The following is a 20,394-nucleotide window of genomic DNA, read 5'->3' on the forward strand; positions in this document are numbered from 1 at the left end:
GTGCAGAGTAATAACTCACGTTGCATTTTGAGCCTTTCAAAGCATGCTTACCCTGCTTGCCAATGTATATTCTTAAAACGTTCTGCTCTTGGAAATAACTGGTAACCATGGAGACAATACAACTCTATAAATGAAAATAGCTTTGTAAGTAGATTAAGTTACACAAAAAGCTACTGTATACAATGGCAGTTTTTTTCTTTTTCAAAAGTATATACTTACTGTGAAAGCTTCTTCGGAAGGTCTGTATTTTCCATCACTTTTGCTTATGTTCCAATAATTAAAGCTGCAGCTTTTGCACTACTGATGTTTTTAAATTATTTTTTTTACTGAATGAAAGATTCAGTGCTTTACAATTTTCCAAAATATCACACAGTTGACTTCATACAATCCTATAATAATCTTTTTTTCCCTCTCCTACTTCTATATTACCCCTCACTCCTTCCCTCTCCCCAATGATAGCCATGGTTCATTCAGTGTGAATATAAAATAGGGTGAATGATATTTGCGTAGTTAGGGGAAAGCTAAAACCTTGACAAAAACATGGTACTAAAACAGGGAACTAAGCGAAACAAACAAAACACAAAACAAAAAAATTAAACCAGATAGACTTCTGTTTCCACCTATGACAGATAACTGATACGGGACTTGCCCTGGCACTTTAAACAACTGAAACAAACAAACAAACAAACAGGACCCTGGGAAAACACATATGAAAAAAAAATTTTTTTTAAACACTGGGAAACAGGCAGTTCATAATTATGATCCTTGAGAGAAGGGAAACAAATAAGGTAAGCCCTGAAATCACTCTAGCTTTCTTCCTGGACAAAATGTCCAGACGGCAGGGCAGAAAGGAGGAAACAGTCTGATGGTCATTCTAAGCTGAGGAGCCAGAGATCATAGCTCGGCAAGGCAGAGGCAAATAAGAATGTGCAGCATAAGGCACCAAAGAGCAGGGAGTGCAAAGAGAGAGGAGAAAGAGAGAGAAGTAGAGATCCAGGATTTTCACATCCTGGAGATTCCGGCTAATTATCAATCTGATCATTGTGGAGGCCAGGCAAGGACAACTGCTAGGGAAAAAAAAAATTAATGGGAACCTTAAACCAAGCATTTCACAGAGTTCAAATGGGGTTAAGAATCATCTGAGTTCACACCATTCAGAGTGGAGAAAATCTTATTGAGTAAATAGTACATTTTTGAAAGATTCCAGAAGTAAGCTAAACTAGATCTAGAAAGAAAGGTAATCTAGACACAGCCTAAACATCTTGAAAACTAATCATTAACATTAAGCTGATCTGAAGACATTACGAGTGCCTGCCAGAAAAAAGGTTGACACCCCTTAAATTAAAAACAAATCCAGTAATCAGTAAGGTAAAATTCACCGTGTCTAGCAACCAATAAAATTAATACACACGTGAAGGTGCAGGAAAATGTAAACCATAACCAGGAGGAAAATCAGCCAATAGAATCAGACCCAGAAGTGAAAGAGATGAGGAAATTAACAGAAAATAACTTTAGAACAGCTATTTTAAATGTTGAAAGTATGCTCAGAGATTTTTTTTAAAAGCACGAACATCAGTGCTGCCAGGGGATGTGGCACTTCCTTTCTGCTCTCACACTAGTCCTGGTATCACCACGTGCACCCTAAGCACGCAGAATGATGCCAGCAAGTCTGAGGACCTGTACTTGCCATGGAAATGCTCCACCAGCAACTGTAACATCAGTACCAAAGACCATCCAGATGAACCTGGCCAAGGCTGACAAAATGACAGGCAGGTTCGAAGGCCAGTTTAAAACTGAGGCTATCTGTGGGGCCATTCACAGGATGGGAGAGTCAAATGACCAGTCAAGGCTTATGGCATCGTGTAAAAGAACTTCTGACTGGAGAGGATCATGGAAATGTGAAATATTTTTCATAACTAGTGACCTCCTCAGAAAAGAAAAACATGAGTATAATGAAGATACAAATGTAAGATGTAAAGAGCCAAAAAGAATTGCTAGAGATAGAAAAGCTGAAATGAAAATTCCACTGGGTGGGATTAACAGATGCTACAGAAGAAAAAAGATGATCTGGACGACATTATTAGAAACTATCCAAAATGAAGCAGAGAGAAAAAAGATTGAAAAACAAATGATCTGAGCCTCAGTGATTTATCATATAGGATAAAGTGATCCATATACGTGTAACTGGAGTCCAGGATAAAAATGGAGGGGAGGGGCAGGAAAAAATATGGGAAGAAATATTCAGTCAGAACATTTCCTAATATTATGAAAACTACAAACTCACAGTTCTGAAGCAACCAGAGAAAAGAGACAAAATTAGGTACAGAGGAACAAGGACAATAAATATCTCAGACTTTTTGTCAGAAACCATACAAGTTAAAGACAATGGAATGGTATCACTAGAGTGCTAAAAGAAAAATAACTCACTAACTTAGAAATCTACAACCAATGAAAACAACTTTAAGAATTGAAGGAAAAAACAAACTTTTCCAGGCAAACAAATGTTGAGAGGATTTGGGTTCAGCAAACTTGCACTACAATGAATGTTAAAGGAAGTTCCAGATCCAGGCGGTTACACTGATGAATTCTATCACACACTTAAAACAGAAATCTCACCAGTGCTACACAAACTATCTTGTAAAGTAGAGGAGAAAGTAATACACCTAGAAAATATTCCTTAGAAAAAATATTCATTTTCTAAAGACAACAGTAACTTGATACTAAGTCCAAACAAAGATATTAAAGACAAAGTAAAGTACAGCCAAACATCCCCCATGAACACAGACACAAAAATCACTTACAAAACATTAACAAATCAGAAAATATTAATAAATCAAATCCAGCCAAAATTTTTGAGTACATGAATACACACACACATACACACAAACACACACACATATTTATCCCTTACCCAGGAATGAAAAGTTGAATTAAAGTGCAAAAATTAATCAGTATAGTTCACCATATGACAGAATAAAACAGAAAAATCCATATGATAATCTCAACAGAACAGAAAAGGTACTAGCCAATTCAAAATTCCAAAGTAAGGATAGAAAGAAGTGTCCTCAACCTGATAAAGAGCATATACAAAAAAAAATCACACTTACTGTCATACATAATGGTGAAAGACTGAATGCTTTCCTTTTCAGGTCAGAAACAAGTCAAAGATGGACATTCTCATCACTTCCAACAGTGTAATAGAGGTCTTAATCATTTTAACAAAGCTCAAGAGAGAAACAAAAGGTACACAGATTGGAAAAGAAGATACAAAATTGTCTATGTTCATAAATAACATGTTTCTCTACAAAGAAAACTTTAAGGAATAAATAAGTTTAGGAAGATCATCAGATTTGAGGTCAATATACTAAAATCAACTGGATCTCTACAATGCTAAAAAGATAAAAACTACAAAAATGAAACTTTAAAAATACTACTTACAATGACATATCTAGAGACGAGTTCAACAAATTATGAATAAGACCTGTACACGGAAACTACAAAATATTCCCAAGATAAATGAAAGAAGACCTAAATAAATAGATATAGAATGTTCATGGATTAGAAAACTCAATATTAAGATGTCAACTCTCCTCAAAATAATGTATAAATGCTATCCCAATAAAAATCCAAACCTAATCTTGCTTTTTATAGAAATTGATAACCTGATTCAAAACTGTGTTTGGATATGCAAAATACCTAGATGGCCAAACCGACACTGAAGTAGCACAATAGAGCCAGAGGATTTATACTATCTGATTTCCAGACTGACTATAAAGCTACAGTAATCAAGGCAGTATGATCTTGTCATAAGGAGACACTAAAGCTTAATGTAACAGGACAGTCTAGAAATTGACCCATATAGAGGCAATAGGTCTTCCCTGTAGCTCAAAAGGTAAAGAATCTGCCTGCAATGCAGGAGACCCAGGTTTGTTTCCTGGGTCAGGAAGATATTCTGGAGAAGGGAATAGCAATCCACTCCAGTATTCTTGCCTGGAGAATTCCATGGAAAGAGGAGTCTGTTGGACTACAGTCTATGGGATCAAAAAGAGTCAGACTCAACTGAGCAACTAAAACTACTACTATACTATAACACTACTACTATTATAGAGGCAATAGATTTTCAACAAAGCTGTCAAGGTAATTCAGTGACGAAAGGATATTCTTTTCAAAAACAAGTCCTGGAAAAACCAGATATCCATATGAGAAACATGAATCACAACTCTTTCTTTACACCACACACAAAAGTTAACTAAAAATGCATCATAAACCAAAATACAAAACCTGAAGCTATAAAACTTCCAAAATAAAACAAAGAGGAAAATACTTCAACTTGTGGGGCTAGCCAGTTATATTTTTAGAGATGACACAAAACATAATAACAGAAAATAAAAATTAGGTAAGTGAACCTGATCAAAGTGTAAGACATTTGCTCTTCAGAAGAAATCATTTAGAAAATGGAAAGCTAAGCCACAAATTTGGTAAATAATTGTAATACATCTATCCCTGGTGGCTCAGACAGTAAAGAATCTACCTGCACTTGGAAAACACAGGTTTGATCCCTGGATTGGGAAGATCCCCCAAATGGCTACCCACTCCAGTATTCTTGCCTGGAGAATTCCACGACAGAGGAGCGTAGTGGGCTACAGTCCATGGGGTCACAAAGAGTTGGAAATGACTGAGTAATGTGTAAGTAAAGTGTAAGTAATACACTTTATCTGACCAAGGATTTGCATCTAGAAAATATAAAGGGCTTTTTAACTCAAGAAGTCAAATAATCCAGTTGAAAAATAGGGAAATATTTGTACGGATACTTCATAAAAGAAGATATACAATAATATCTTCAACATTATTACTCTTCAGAGAAATGCAATTTAAAACCATTGTGAGCTACCACACATATCTATTAGAAAGGCTAACTGTGAAAATACTGACAACACCAAGTGTTAGCAGGATGTAGAGCAACTGAAAGTCTCATATTGCTGGTAGGAATGTAAAGTGGTACAACTACTCAAAAAAAATTGACATTTTCTTAACAAGTTAAAGATACACTTACCATTATGACCCAGCAATGCTACTCTTAAATATTCACCCAAAAGAAATAAAAACGTATGTCCACCCAAAGACTTGGATACTAATAGTCAAAGCAGCTTTAGTCATAATACCCCCAATCTGAAGACAATCTAGACATCCACTAAGAAGCTAGTGGAAAACAAACTGTAGCAAAGACACATCGTGAAATACTACTAAGCAGTAAAAAGGAGTGAACAATGTGGATGAATTTCTAAACAATTATGCTGAATGAAATCAGCCAGACACAAAAGACTAGGTACTGTATAATTCCATTTATGTGAAATCTTAGAAAAGGAAAAACTTATCTAAAGTGGGAAAAAATGGGAATGACTAGGAAGGGATAGTGGACAGTTTGAGAGTGACAGAAATGTTCTGTGTTTTGATTGTGGTGGTAGTTATGTGGGTAGGCATATTTGTTGAAATTTATCGAACTGTATGTGTACATAAAGGTATTATATTAAATGTAAGTAAAAGTTATTTTAAAAAGAAAGAGAGTGTATGTAAGCAAGCTAAGGGTCAATGGAGTCAAATAGCCTGGTGACTAGACCAGCCATCAATAACACTCCATCAGATCATGTGACAATTTCAAGAATGGGTACTCAGAGCCCACCTCAAATATTTCAATCTGGTAGCCCATGCTCACTGTGTGGAGAAATATCTTCCCCAGAAGAGCAAAAGATCGAGAAAGGTAGCAGCCAAGGTGGAGAGACAGGCTGTTCTGAGCCCCTGGTTCTTGGCTCTTACAAGGTTTCCTAATCACCACCCCTTCTCCACTGACAATTTTAGTTTAAGCTAGTTTGGTCGCATTCCTGTCATCTGCCACCTGAAGAATTTTTATTGGAAAAGAACACTGAGCTTTGAAGAAAGCTGGTCTCCAATTCCAGCCTTGCCCAGCACCAAGAGGGAGGAAATGTTGGGGTGGAGTGGGCAGAGGACAGAGGAGAGGCAGCTCTTGCCTCTGTTTAGTAAACACAGAGCTGACTGGGAGAGTGAACTCTTAGTCAGTGCCTGACACTGCCAGGAGAAGGATGGAGGAAGAACAAACAACACAAGCACTGTTCAGGGAGAATGGGGAGAGACCAAGGAGCTGCACTACAGATTCCCTGTGGCCACAGTTGCACCACAGCAGCAGCAAACCGGTCAGCCCTCCTCAGCCCCTGCAGAGCTCCCTCTGTGGCCCTAGAGGGCAGCACTTGGCCAGGGAGACCCAGAAAGCACTCCTTGCATTTCCTGCCTTCTTCTGCCCAGCCCAGGTTACCCCTCCCCCCATGATAGATATGCTGCCCCAGAAATGACTTAAGACAACCTGAGACCTTGACAGAACCAGGGCTGGACAGAACCCAGTCGTTCAGCCTGGGAGGGCTTCCACCTGCATGAGCTCAGCGACTTTGTGCTGTGACCTTCCTTGCAGTTACCCAACCAAGAGCCCCTTTCATTTAAGAGCAGGATTTTTTCCCAGTGATAACTCACCTGTGCCTAAAGCGCTGCTCTTAGGCACATGACCTCATGTCACATGTACAGCAACTGTGTTTGTTGTGAAAAAGTAATTTCTACTGAACTGAAGAGTAAATTAGCTCAGAGAGGACAAGAGACGACTCAGAGTCACATGGCACTGAGTGGCGGGTGGATCTCATTCTAGGGTGGGTGTTTGTCCCCTATATTTCTCCACCTCTCTAGTGTATACTAGGGATGGGAGGCATTGTATGTGCAGAGCAGGAAACGTCCTTCTGGTTAGATACTTGACAAGATTACCTCATGTGCTTCAGCCCCTCATTCCCCCAGTCTGTGAGTCCTGGGAGAAAAAAATCCGTTCTCTCCACTGACCCTGTTTCCTCCCCTCTAAATGGGATGAACAGCCTTCAGGCAAGGGGTCACGAACATTTTCCATAATTGTCTACCGAGGCAATGACTAGCTTTGTGAGCCATACAGTCTCTGTGGCAACTACTCAACTCTGCTTTAAAGCCTGAAAGCAGCTATTGTTGTTGTTGTCATTGTTTAGTCACTGAGTCAGGTCTGACTCTGCCACTCTATGGACTGTACCCAGGTTCTTCTGTCCATGGGATTTTCCCCACAAGAATACTGGAGTGGGTTGCCATTTCCTCCTCCAGGGGAATCTTCCCCACCCGGAAATCAAGCCTGCATATCCTGCATTGGCAGGAGAATTCTTTACCACTGAGCCACCTGGGAAGCCCGAAAGCAGCCGTGGATAGTATTTGAATGAGCCTGATCCTGTTGCAGTGAAGTGTTATTTATGGATGCTGACGTTTGAATTTCATTTAATTGTCATGTGTCAAAACTCTTTTTCTTTTTGTTTTCTTCCACCCATGTGAAGATGTAAAACCCATTCTTAGCTCAGTCTGCTGTATATAGGCGGCTGGAGGAATTTGGCCGGCTGGTCATAGTTTGTGAACTCCTGTCCTAGGCTATAGGGTTTCTTCAATAGCGACTGCCTGTCAGGTGTACTGATGCACCTCCGGGGGTGGAAGGCACTTTGCGGCCAGCCAGACTCTGGGCTACTTCGAAGCCGCTCTAGCCCAGGCAGTGCAGCGTCCCGCCGTGGCTGACCCTCTGCTGGTACCCAGTCCCCATCCTAGGGGGCCGCCCTCACCCAGCTTCCAGCGCGCACTCACCCAGGGCGCCCGCGCACAGCAGGGAGCAGATGACGAGCCTCATTCTCCTCGTTGACGCGCGACACCTACCCGGCTCCCGGGGCCTCAACTAGCTTTACCTGTCCACGAGGGGGCGGATCCGCCTCCTCGGAAGGGTTCCCTCTTCCGGCAGATCGCCCTCGCCACACCCCCATCCCTTGCGCGGGCATTTCGCCAGCCGAGCCTCGGCTGCATCTTTGCCCAGCGCCAGGAGCTGCGAGGCTGGGTCTCCGCTCGCCAGCTAGAGATCCGCACCCAGATATATGAGCCGCAGCAACCCCGGAGCCCGTTGGAGAGAGACACTGAGGCCCAAGGTGAGAGTGACCGCCTGGGCCCCAGGTTAGTTACTAGAATGCAGGTTCCTTGACTTCTAGACGTAGACGGCAGGTCTTGCATGACCCTCCCTTTCGGGACTGAGGGGCGGTAGACGAGGTGAAACCTATGGATCCCTCCTCTAGGAAAGGATGTGCACACGTATATACAACATTTTGAACACAGTTTTCAGGGATCCTCAGACTCTTTCTCCAAAGCGTCTCGGATGCCTACTCTGGGTCCCTCCCAGAAGCTCTCCAACCCCCAACCCCCATAAAATGGTCTCCTGCAACCCTGTCCTGAAGGTTGAGATCTGGTGAAGCGCAGGTGCAGACTGCGGAAGACTTCCTCCGGAAGTCTATGAACTCTCCCTGGGGCAAGTCTTCCGAATTTAGAGAGAATTTAAAAAACTTTTTCTTGAATGTAATAAACATAACATGAAACTTCACATGTCCCAAGTATAAAACGATGAATTATCACCAAGTGAACACAAGAGCATAACACAAGAAAAGGAACGTTAATAGGGTGGGGATGCCCCTCCTCAGTTACTTCCCATCTTCCCACAAGCGTATCCATTATCGTGACTTTTAGCAACACAGACTAATTCTGCTGATTGTTTAAGTTTACAGACATAGAATCATACCATATGTACAATGTTACATCTGGCTTCTTTCACTCAAGGTTATATTTGTAGGATTCATCTACCTTGCTGTTTATGCACAATCCCAGGCTTGGTGTTGCATCAGTTCAGTTCAGCTCAGTTCAGTCGCTCAGTCCTGTTTGATTCTTTGGAACCTCAAGGACTGTAGCACACCAACTCCCGGAGCTTGCTCAGACTCATGTCCATTGAGTCCGTGATGCCATCCAATCATCTCATCCTCTGTCATTCCTTTCTCTTGCCTTCAACCTTTCCAGGATCAGGGTATTTTCCAATGAGTCAGTTCTTCTCATCAGGTGACCAAAGTATTGGAGCTTCAGCTTCAGCATCAGTCCTTCCAATGAATATTCAGGACTGATTTCCTTTAGGATGGACTGGTTTGATCATCTTGCAGTCCAAAGGACTCTCAAGAGTCTTCTCCAACACCATAGCTCAAAAGCATCAATTCGTCAGCACTCAGCTTTCTTTATGGTCCAACTCTCACATCCATACATGACTACTGGAAAAACCATAGCTTTGACTAGACATATCTTTGTTGGCAAAATAATGTCTCTTCTTTTTAATGTGCAGTCCATGTTTGTCATAGATTTTTCTTCCAAGGAGCAAGCGTCTTTTAATTTCATGGCTGCAGTCACCATCTGCAGTGATTTTGGAACCCAAGGAAATAAAGTCTGTCACTGTGTCCATTGTTTCCCCATCTATTTGCCATGAAGCGGTGGGACTGGATGCTATGATCCTAGTTTTTTGAATGTTGAGTTTTAAGCCAGATTTTTAACTCTCCTTTTTCACTTCCATCAAGAGGCTCTTCAGTTCCTCTTTGCTTTCTACCATAAGGGCAGTGTCATCTGCATATCTGAGGTTATTGATATTTCTCCTGGCAATCTTGATTCCAGCTTGTGCTTCATCCAGCCTGGCATTTCACATGATGTAATTTGCACAGAAGTCAAATAAGCAGGGTGACAATATACAGCCTTGATGTACTCCTTTCGCAATTTGGAACCAGTCCATTGTTCCATGTCCAGTTCTAACTGTTGCTTATTGACTTGCATACAGATTTCTCAGGAGACAGATTACGCAGTTTGATATTCCCATCTCTTGAAGAATTTTCCACAGTTTGTTGTGATCCACACAGTCAAAGGCTTTGGCATAGTCAATGAAGCAGAAGTAGATGTTTTTTTTTTATGGAATTCTCTTGCTTTTTGTATTATCCAATGGATGTTGGCAATTTGATATCTGGTTCCTCTGCCTTTTCTAATTCCAGCTTGAGCACCTGGAAGTTCTCAGTTCACATACTGTTGAAGCTTCGCTTGGAGAATTTTGAGCATTACTTTGCTAGCCTGTGAGATGAGTGCAATTGTGCAGTTGTTTGAACATTCTTTGGCATTGCCTTTCTTTGGGATTGGAATGAAAACTGACCTTTTCCAGTCCTGTGGCCACTGCTGAGTTTTCCAAAATTGCTGGCATATTGAGTGAAGCACTTTCACAGCATCATCTTTTAGGATTTGAAATAGATCAACTGGAATTCCATCACCTCCACTAGCTTTGTTCGTAGTGATGCTTCCTAAGGCCCACTTGACTTCACATTCTAGGATTTTTGGCTCTAGGTGAGTGTGAGTGATCACACCATTGTGATTATATGGATTGTGAAGATGTTTTTTGTACAGTTTTTCTATGTATTCTTGCTGCCTCTTCTTAATATCTTCTGTTAGGTCCATACCATTTCTGTCCTTTATTGAGCCCATCTTTGCATGAAATGTTCTCTTGGTATCTCTAATTTTCTTGAAGAGATCTCTAGTCTTTCCCATTCTATTGTTTTCCTCTATTTCTTTGCACTGATCACTGAGGATAGGGCTTTCTTATCTCTCCTTGCTCTTCTTTGGAACTCTGCATTCAAACTCTGGGTTACCCCTCTCCTTTCCAAGAAACTTGGCACCTCTAATGCCTCATGCTCTTAAATAGATGTTTTCTGGGGCTTTATCCACATCTGGATGTGCTCAACAAGAGCACGGTTCTTATACAGGCTACTTCAACATGACAGAAGCACAAATGAGGATGACATTAGCTACTAATTTGTAATCTTTATTTTTTTAATATTCTAACATTTGTTAACTGAATGAATGAATTTTACAGGTTATTGTGTTCATTTACAAGTGTTCCAACTCCTCGTTTATTCATACCTTTGAAAGGAAATAGAGTCTAATATTTTTCTTGTTTTACATGCTAACCCTAAGCTGGAAAATAGTGTCTCAAGGGGTAAGGCTCAAAAAATTGTCAAATAGGTGAATAAAGGCACATGAAGGATTATCTCAAAAGTATATTTGAGCAATCTTCTCTGTAGGCCAGTGGACAAAAACTAAATAGGGTCAAGAGGTGAGCATTGCTCTTAAGGTTAATGATCTGCCTAAAGCTAACACAGCCTAAAACCAGTAGCCCAAGATGCCCAGTGACCTCTGAGTGGAGCAAACTCTGGAAAATTCCTATTTATTGTAACCAAGTTATATTGCAAAGGAAGGACATCCATAATCCTAAAGCCATCTCTGTTGCTTTGACACAATCATAACAGCAGAGCAGGTTAGATTGTATCATAGGAAACAATTTAAAGACTTCATGATGGCCTTTGGAAAATTAGGAATTTGTAAATTTATCATAACTGTGTGCCAGGCACTAAGCTAAGTGTTTTTCAGATATTAATTTATAGTAACCTCATAAGTTAGTTACTTTTATCATCTCCATTTCATACAGGAAGAAAGTGAAGCACCAAGAGGTTAAGTAACTTGTCCAAGGTCAGACAGTCAGTACATGTCAGAGCCAGTATTCAGGCTAGGCAGCCTGCTTCCAAGTCTATGCTCTTCCCCATGTGGCCTCCAGCATTTATCTCTGAACCCATTTCACTCTTTCCTCTTTCTAAGGGCCTTTCTGATAATAAAAACAGTTTTTGAAACACATTTGTTTAGACCCTGGCAACTTCAGAATTGATTAGGTTGGTACTAGTTGACATAACAGATGAAACTCCAAATCTCAATGGTTTAACATAATGGAAGTTGGCTTCCTGCTAGTATAAAGCCCAGTTGGAATCAGAGGTCTTATTTTATTGGAGAGGCAGGGGTGTGGGGGGTTCCACCTTCATAGCTCTGGTTAGTCAATCAGAGATACAGGCTAAGAGATGCTCTGCCATTTTCAATATGTGGTTTCCAAGACTGCCTTGCGTGTTGACACCTAGAATAAGGAAGTATGGGAGGTGCAAGAGGTTTCCATGAACCAGGTCTGGAAGTGCTATACATCACTTCTATTTATATTCTATTGGCTATAACTCAGTCACATGACCCCATCGAGATGCAGACAGGATGGGAACTGGAATCCCTGGCTCAGCAACTTTGTCCCAGCCACAACATACACTATCAAAGAGGACCACATGTCTTCGGTCTTTTGTCTTAGCTTGTGTTTCCCCAGAAAACACACTTTTAGACAAGACTTTTCAAATGTTTTATTTGGTAAAATAAAGAATATTTGCTAAAATAAAGTTAGAGAATGGGGAAGAGAGACAGGGATAAAAAGGCAACCAAAGGGTGTACTGACAGGTCAGTTACCACCATGGAGACTAGAGCTTAATTCCACTGGGGAGACTCTGGGAGCGAGGGTGAAATAGGCCATCTAAGAGGCTTGCAAACAAGAGTCTTTGTACACCAACTCCTGTCAGCAATCATTTGAAGGTTTTTTTTCCCATGGGTCATAAATCCCCTTGCCTCCTGGGCTACTGTGCAGGTGGCAAAGCCGACTCCTGGTGTCACAGAATGCTTTCATGCAAAGAAACACAGGTGCTGGCAGTTGGAAGTTTCCCAATATGCCTGTGAGTGGTAAGGCTGAGGGGATATATATGGGATACTAAGGATCTACTACACAGTCTCTGCCAGAATCCACTGGATGGTCCAGTGACATATGGACTAAACAGATTGATTGCTACACACCCCTCATCCCCACCAATCACATGGTGATATATAATAGTGGAGCAGGGACAGAACAACTACAGTAAAATTTCTTTTCAGAAAGTTCCGGAAAGAGGGGAGATTCCTAGCTGTTGCTCATCAGTATCAACTTTGAAGTCCTACTGGAGAGGCACTGGATAGTTCCTCTTTCTGACTCAGGTTCTGCTCTCTGAAAGTAGTTCCTTTGCTCAGTGTTCTCCAAAGACCCTCTTGGAGGGTCCTCCTTCTCTATGATCCTCTCTAACCAGGTCTAGACAGGGTATTGAGAAACTAGTGTTCCCTGAAGGCTGTATGACTTTTCACCCACTTCCTACTATGCAAGCTGGAAATTATATTAAAGTTTGAATACTCCGAATTTCTGGTTTTCTTCACAAAACAATGACCTCAAAACCTTAGTAGCCTTCAGATCTACTTGCTCCCTGTCAGTTTTACACATACAAGACAAGGGCAAGGCCTGAGTGATGAAGCTGGTGAAGATACATAAGACATATTTATTGTTTCCATCAAATCAGATCAGATCAGATCAGTCACTCAGTCGTGTCCGACTCTTTGTGACCCCATGAATCGCAGCACGCCAGGCCTCCCTGTCCATCACCAACTCCTGGAGTTCACTGAGACTCATGTCCATCCAGTTAGCAATGCCATCCAGCCATCTCATCCTTTGTCGTCCCCTTCTCCTCCTGCCCCCAATCCCTCCCAGCATCAGAGTCTTTTCCAATGAGTCAACTCTTCGCATGAGGTGGCCAAAGTACTGGAGCTTCACCTCCAGCATCATTCCTTCCAAAGAAATCCCAGGGCTGATCTCCTTCAGAATGGACTGGTTGGATCTCCTTGCAGTCCAAGGGACTCTCAAGAGTCTTCTCCAACACCACAGTTCAAAAGCATCAATTCTTCGGTGCTCAGCCTTCTTCACAGTCCAACTCTCACATCCATACATGACCACAGGAAAAACCATAGCCTTGACTAGACGAACCTTTGTTGGCAAAGTAATGTCTCTGCTTTTGAATATGCTATCTAGGTTGGTCATAACTTTCCTTCCAAGGAGTAAGCGTCTTTTAATTTCATGGCTACAGTCACCATCTGTAGTGATTTTGGAGCCCAAAAAAATAAAGTCTGACATGGTTTCCACTGTTTCCCCATCTATTTCCCATGAAGTGATGGGACCGGATGCCATGATCTTCGTGTTCTGAATGTTGAGCTTTAAGCCAACTTTTTCACTCTCCTCTTTCACTTTCATTAAGAGGCTTTTGAGTTCCTCTTCACTTTCTGCCCTAAGGGTGGTGTCATCTGCATATCTGAGGTTATTGATATTTCTCCTGGCAATCTTGATTCCAGCTTGTGTTTCTTCCAGTCCAGCGTTTCTCATGATGTACTCTGCATGTAAGTTAAATAAACAGGGTGACAATATACAGCCTTGATGAACTCCTTTTCCTATTTGGAACCAGTCTGTTGTTCCATGTCCAGTTCTAACTATTGCTTCCTGACCTGCATACAAATTTCTCAAGAGGCAGATCAGGTGGTCTGGTATTCCCATCTCCTTCAGAATTTTCCACAGTTTATTGTGATCCACACAGTCAAAGGCTTTGGCATAGTCAATAAAGCAAAAATAGATGTTTTTCTGGAACTCTCTTGCTTTTTCTATGATCCAGTGGATGTTGGCAATTTGATCTCTGGTTCCTCTGCCTTTTCTAAAACCAGCTTGAACATCAGGAAGTTCACGGTTCACATATTGCTGAAGCCATAGCAAAAATAGAAGAAGCCAAAGGTGCTAGCTCCCTGGGTCCTCACCCACACACTGAAAAGGATGACACTGAAGAAAAGGGCCTGGTGACTGCAATTGAGATTTGCAGTCCAGTTCCTCATCACTGGGGAACCAAATCTAGATCATAGCTATGTGGTTTTATATTCTGCAGCTCTATTCTGAGGGGAGCGATGCAGAGAAGCACACTTCATCAGAATCTGGGACGTGATGACAAGCTATCTGATGACATTCTTCTGGGGCAGGTGGGAAGACAAGTGGGAGGTGGCCTCCATCCTCTCATGTTCCAGCAGGATCACAAAGTGTTTGGCTTAAATGTGCTGCAGTTTCAACCTTCACCTGTATGGATATGTAGAAGTGTGCCAGGAAGCCATGGCAGAGCTGTTCCCCTACAGTAGTTGCCACACTCACAATTCTCTCCTGGACTAATTTTCAAGCCTGATTGCTATTCTTAACCCCATACCTGTTTCTCTCTCAATTAATGGTACCTAACAATCACTTCATGGTAAATAGACGGCAGGGGAGGGAATGGAAACAGTGACAGATTTTATTTTCACTGGCTCCAAAATCACTGCAGATGGTGACTGCAGCCATGAAATTAAAAGACACTTGCTCCTTGGAAAAAAGTTATGACAAACCTAGACAGCTATTAAAAAACAGAGACATCATTTTGCCTACAATGGTTCATATAGTCAAGCTATGGTTTTTCCAATAGTCATGTATGGATTTGAGAGTTGGATTTGAGAAAGCTGAGTACCAAAGAATCGATGCTTTCGAACTGTGGCACTGGAAAAGACTCTTGAGAGTCCCTTGGATTGCAAGGAGATCAAAACAGTCAGTCCTAAAGGAAATCAGTCCCGAATATTCATTGGAAGGACTGATGCTGAAGCTCCAATACTTTGGCCTCCTAATGCGAAGAGCCAATTCACTGGCAAAGAACCCAATGCTGGGAAAGATTGAGGGCAGGAGGTCAAGTGGGTGACAGAGGATGAAATGGTTGGATGGCGTCATCAAGTCAATGGACATGAGTTTGAGCAAACTCTAGGAGATAGTGAAGGACAGGGAAGCCTGGCCTGCTGCAGTACATGGGGTCTCAAAGAGTCAGACATGACTTAGAGACTGAACAACAACAACCCAGGTTAAGTAGGAGGCCCATACTCTTAGGTCTTTTTCACATGGATGGGTTATAATGTGCATTTGTTCTGGAAAACTTCTCTCGGGTTTTGTTTCATTTTTAGGGCCTAGATGCAATCAGCTTTTCCAACCTTGCAAAATCCAAGTTTTGGATTTTTAAATTCCTTTTACTGTTTGCATGTAAATAAGCTAATCCTTCCCTGAGTTTAGCACTTTCTTATAATACCAAATTAAATGCAACCAATAGCAACCAATGCATGCTAATAGCATCCTATTTTACCTCCTCCTCCTCCTCCACTTCAGTGGATTCAGTTGATCTATATGTTTTACCTTCCAGGTATGAAGACAACAGTTTAAATAAATATTTTGCCACCACAGAGACTATTTCTATAGTAAGAAAGATCATTTACTAACCTCATTTTTAAATTATGCATCCCCTTATTTGTACATAGTCTTTGTGGTGGCAAAATATTTATTTAAACTCTTGTCTTCATACCTGGAAGGTAGATCATAGGCCTATTAAGCGATGAAGTGTAGAAGGAGGAGGTAAAATTCACCTCATTTTAAAATTATACATCCCCTTATTTATACATGGGGCTTCCTTGGTAGCTTAGATGGTAAAGAATCTGCCTGTAATGCAGGAGACCCAGGTTAGTTCCCTGGGTTGGGAAGATCCCCTGGAAAAGGAAATGACTACCCACTCCAGTATTCTTGCCTGGAAAATCCCATGGACAGAGGAGCCTGGTGGGTTACAGTCCATGTGGTTGCAAAGAGTCAGACATGACTGAGCAACTAATGTCAATGTTGTTTGTATGTATTTATTCATTCACATCACTGGAAGCAAATATAAAACACTATCATGAAAAGGCCTGGTTTAGTTTGTTTTAGTTTTCAGAAATCTCATCAATGTAGCAAAATATAACAGGAAATATTCTTTTTGTTGTTGTTGTTGTTGTTGAAGACTTTTTTTTTTTAATTTTATTTTATTTTTAAACTTTACATAATTGTATTAGTTTTGCCAAATATCAAAATGAATCCGCCACAGGTATACATGTGTTCGCCATCCTGAACCCTCCTCCCTCTTCCCTCCCCATACCATCCCTCTGGGTCGTCCCAGTGCACTAGCCCCAAGCATCCAGTATCGTGCATTGAACCTGGACTGGCAACTCGTTTCTTACATGATATTTTACATGTTTCAATGTCATTCTCCCAAATCTTCCCACCCTCTCCCTCTCCCACAGAGTCCTTAAGACTGTTCTGTACATCAGTGTCTCTTTTGCTGTCTTGTACACCGGGTTATTGTTACCATCTTTCTAAATTCCATATATATGCATTAGTATACTGTATTTATGTTTTTCCTTCTGGCTTACTTCACTCTGTATAATAGGCTCCAGTTTCATCCACCTCATTAGAACTGATTCAAATGTATTCTTTTTAATGGCTGAGTAACACTCCATTGTGTATATGTACCACAGCTTTCTTATCCATTCATCTGCTGATGGACATCTAGGTTGCTTCCATGTCTTGGCTATTATAAACAGTGCTGCGATGAACATTGGGGTACACGTGTCTCTTTCCCTTCTGGTTTCCTCAGTGTGTATGCCCAGCAGTGGGATTGCTGGATCATAAGGCAGTTCTATTTCCAGTTTTTTAAGGAATCTCCACACTGTTCTCCATAGTGGCTGTACTAGTTTGCATTCCCACCAACAGTGTAAGAGGGTTCCCTTTTCTCCACACCCTCTCCAGCATTTATTATTTGTAGACTTTTGGATCACAGCCATTCTGACTGGTGTGAAATGGTACCTCATAGTGGTTTTGATTTATCTGTTTGTAAAATTAAAAAATGCAGGAAACAAATATAAAAAGATAGTTATTTTTAATATATGGGCAATGTGAATATGAATATTTCCTCATAATCAAAACCACTATGAGGAAATATTCATATTCACATTGCCCATATATTAAAAATAACTATCTTTTTATATTTGTTTCCTGCATTTTTTAATTTTACAAACAGATAAATTTCCCTTTAGGCTTACTCCAAGCAAAGTCTAGAGCGTCCGGCTCTAGGTGACAGAAGTGCTAAGGAAACAGGAAGGTGAGGGGAAAGTTAATGCCCAGATCCCATCTTCAGGGGCAGCTTCTTAAGGGCACATCACAACTGTTCTGTGCTTTCACTAACATCTTCATGGGTGAAAATCCATATAACTATTTTCACCCTTTCCTAAAGGATGACTCTTCAAACAAACCTTAACATGAATCAGAATCATTCTGAGGGCTTGTTGAAACACAGAGCAGCAGCCGCATCCTGGAGCTCAACCGACCTGTGGTTGGACTCACGAAGTTTCATTTCTAATAAGTTCTCAGGTGATGATGGTGCTGCTGGTCCAGACACCACATGACATACACAACCACTGCTCTAGCCAATGCCCTAGATTAACCAGGGCACCTCAGAAACAGATAAAGACCATTTCTGCCCATGAGATGACACAGATGGCAAAACTTGTCACCTGGCCACCTATTCCAAAGAGGAGATCAACTGCCCTGCTATTCAAAGTCAACCATTAAAAGCTACAGTTAATTTCATTCTCAGATGGTAAAGAATCCACCTGCAAGGCAGGAGACCTGGGTTCACTCCCTGGGTGGGGACAGTAACCTGGAGAAGGGAAAGGCTACCTACTCCAGTATTCTTTCCTGGAAAATCCCCATAGACAGAGGAGCCTGGTGGGCTACAGTCCATGGGGTCACAAAGAGTCAGACACGACTGAGTGACTAAACACAGCACATGACTCCCGTCTTCCTCCTCTGAGGCCTTCACTGGGTCCTAGAAATGTCAGGAATGGGCTCCTGTCCCTTGCAGAGATGTGTGGCAGCCTGTGACAAGGAGCACTGTGATGAGTCAGGTAGAGCAGGGGTGTTCCAGTCACACAGTCCCTGCGCCTCACTTTCTCATCTACATGATTTGAGAGGTGGCTACCCCCTCACAGTTGAAAGACAGTGTGGGGAGGGGGTGGTTGGAAAATATCAGGTAAATTGTCACTCAGTTGAAAGATATTGGAGGAGGCTTGGTTGAAAGATACCAGGGAATAATCACTCAAGAGAAAGACACTGAGGGTAGGGGAAGGTTCTGGTTGAATAATACCAGGGTTTGCTCAGTTGTATGAGACTAAGTGGTCTGTACTGAGTGGTTGGATATAAGGCTGATCTGATGCTTTTCCTCAGTTTGTCTGCCTCCATAGCATTTGTTGGGATAAAAGTGAGGATATTACTGAGAGCTTTGCTCTGAAGGAAAGGGATAAGGCTTCTCCCAGCTGCTTGCTGTTTTCTTAGGCAACTGAGAAATTTACAGTAGTGGAGGCAGAATCCTCATACCATGCAGTAGTCCCATAGGGAAACCCCATTCATTAACTAAAACACTTTCTCATCCAGGGGTCACAAATAAGAATTGGCCATTCAGTGATCTGAGCACCCATGGTGGTCTTAGATCCCAGAAGGGAGAAATTGAGGCATGCGAGAGGGCTGAAATGCCTCTAAGGTTAACCCTAGAGGGTTAAGTTCACAAGCAGTGCACTGGCTTACCACACAATTTCATTAGTGAATTTTTTAATCTGAAAAATTCAACTTTAAAATGGGAAATACAGCCTCTCCAACACAGAAACAAGGGATATCAGAAAGCCAGCCTTTAACTGACACCCAAGCCAAGGGTTAAGGACATACAAACTTATACTTGCAAGTACCTACTCAATTGGGCAAACTGTACTAAAGAAGAACTCAACCTAAAAAAGGCCAAATCAGGGTTCTTCTCATATTCAGAAATTGCTGTTTTTGTACACACAGAAAAAGCCAGCCACAAATCAAACAAACTGAGTGGAATGCTTACTTTGATTGGTATTTCGGAGAAGGCAATGGCACCCCACTCCAGTACTCTTGCCTGGAAAATCCCGTGGATGGAGGAGCCTGGTAGGCTGCAGTCCATGGGGTCGCTAGGAGTTGGACACGACTGAGAGACTTCACTTTCACTTTTCACTTTCATGCATTGAAATGCTTAGGAATGCTTACTTTGATTGGTATTTAGAAGCTACTAAACTAAAAAGGGCTGCTAGAACTCTGTCTCTTCTTTTGCTCCTCCCACATATCTTTTTCTATTTGAATTGCCTGGTTCAGATGTTGTATATTTTCTTTTCCAACTCATCTGCCTCCTGCTGCTTTTTCTTCCCCAATAAAGGAAGGAAAAAAAAAAAAAATCAGAAGTGATTGTAACTCCCTTTAAGGAGGAACCTATTACAGGGAGAGATGAACCATCCTTAGTGTTTACAACACACCCAGGACCTAAGCAGAACTTTAGAGCCTTAGCTAAGGAATTTCCAATCCAAGTTAGGATCCATTAGGATTTGCTAAGGAATTTGAGTTACACATCTTGACTTATAAGTCTGGGTTTTCAGATCTGTATCAATTAATATAGGTGTTAGTTTCTGAATGCAAAGCAAGGGAATGAATTTTAAAAAGCAGGATGTAAACATTCCTCAATGGATTTTGAACCACAGGCTCACACTGAATACAAGGAATTAGCTCAGAAATTGCTTAAACTTATCCCATAGGTTTTTCCAAAAAAAAAAAAAAAAAAAGACCAGACAGAGATTCACCAGTGCAAGCAAAGATCAGATGGATCAATTCTAGATTATTATGAAAGGGTTGAAAAAAACTTTTAAGCAATATTCTGGCTTGACAACTGAATCATTCTCTAAACACCAAAGCAGCCCCTTGCTTAACTCTGCTTTCTCAGAAAGCTTAAAGAAGGATTTGACTACTCTAGTCAAAGGATAACCTAG

The 20,394-nt window shown here is 41.4% G+C and overlaps 1 protein-coding gene across 2 annotated transcripts in view; it reads right to left on the reverse strand.

Moving 5' to 3' along the window:
- Nucleotides 1-7,801, reverse strand: part of INHCA (inhibitor of carbonic anhydrase) — a 43,825-nt gene extending 36,024 nt beyond the window's left edge. The window contains exon 1 of one of the 2 annotated variants that reach the window (XM_005201957.5): nucleotides 7,702-7,801. In XM_005201957.5, the coding sequence (XP_005202014.2) occupies nucleotides 7,702-7,744 (43 nt within the window). In that variant the 5' untranslated portion in view covers nucleotides 7,745-7,801. 2 annotated transcript variants of the gene reach the window in all.
- Between the last annotated feature and the right edge of the window lie 12,593 nt (nucleotides 7,802-20,394).

This window comes from Bos taurus, chromosome 1 (genome assembly GCF_002263795.3).
Source record: "Bos taurus isolate L1 Dominette 01449 registration number 42190680 breed Hereford chromosome 1, ARS-UCD2.0, whole genome shotgun sequence".
NCBI lineage: Eukaryota > Metazoa > Chordata > Mammalia > Artiodactyla > Bovidae > Bos > Bos taurus.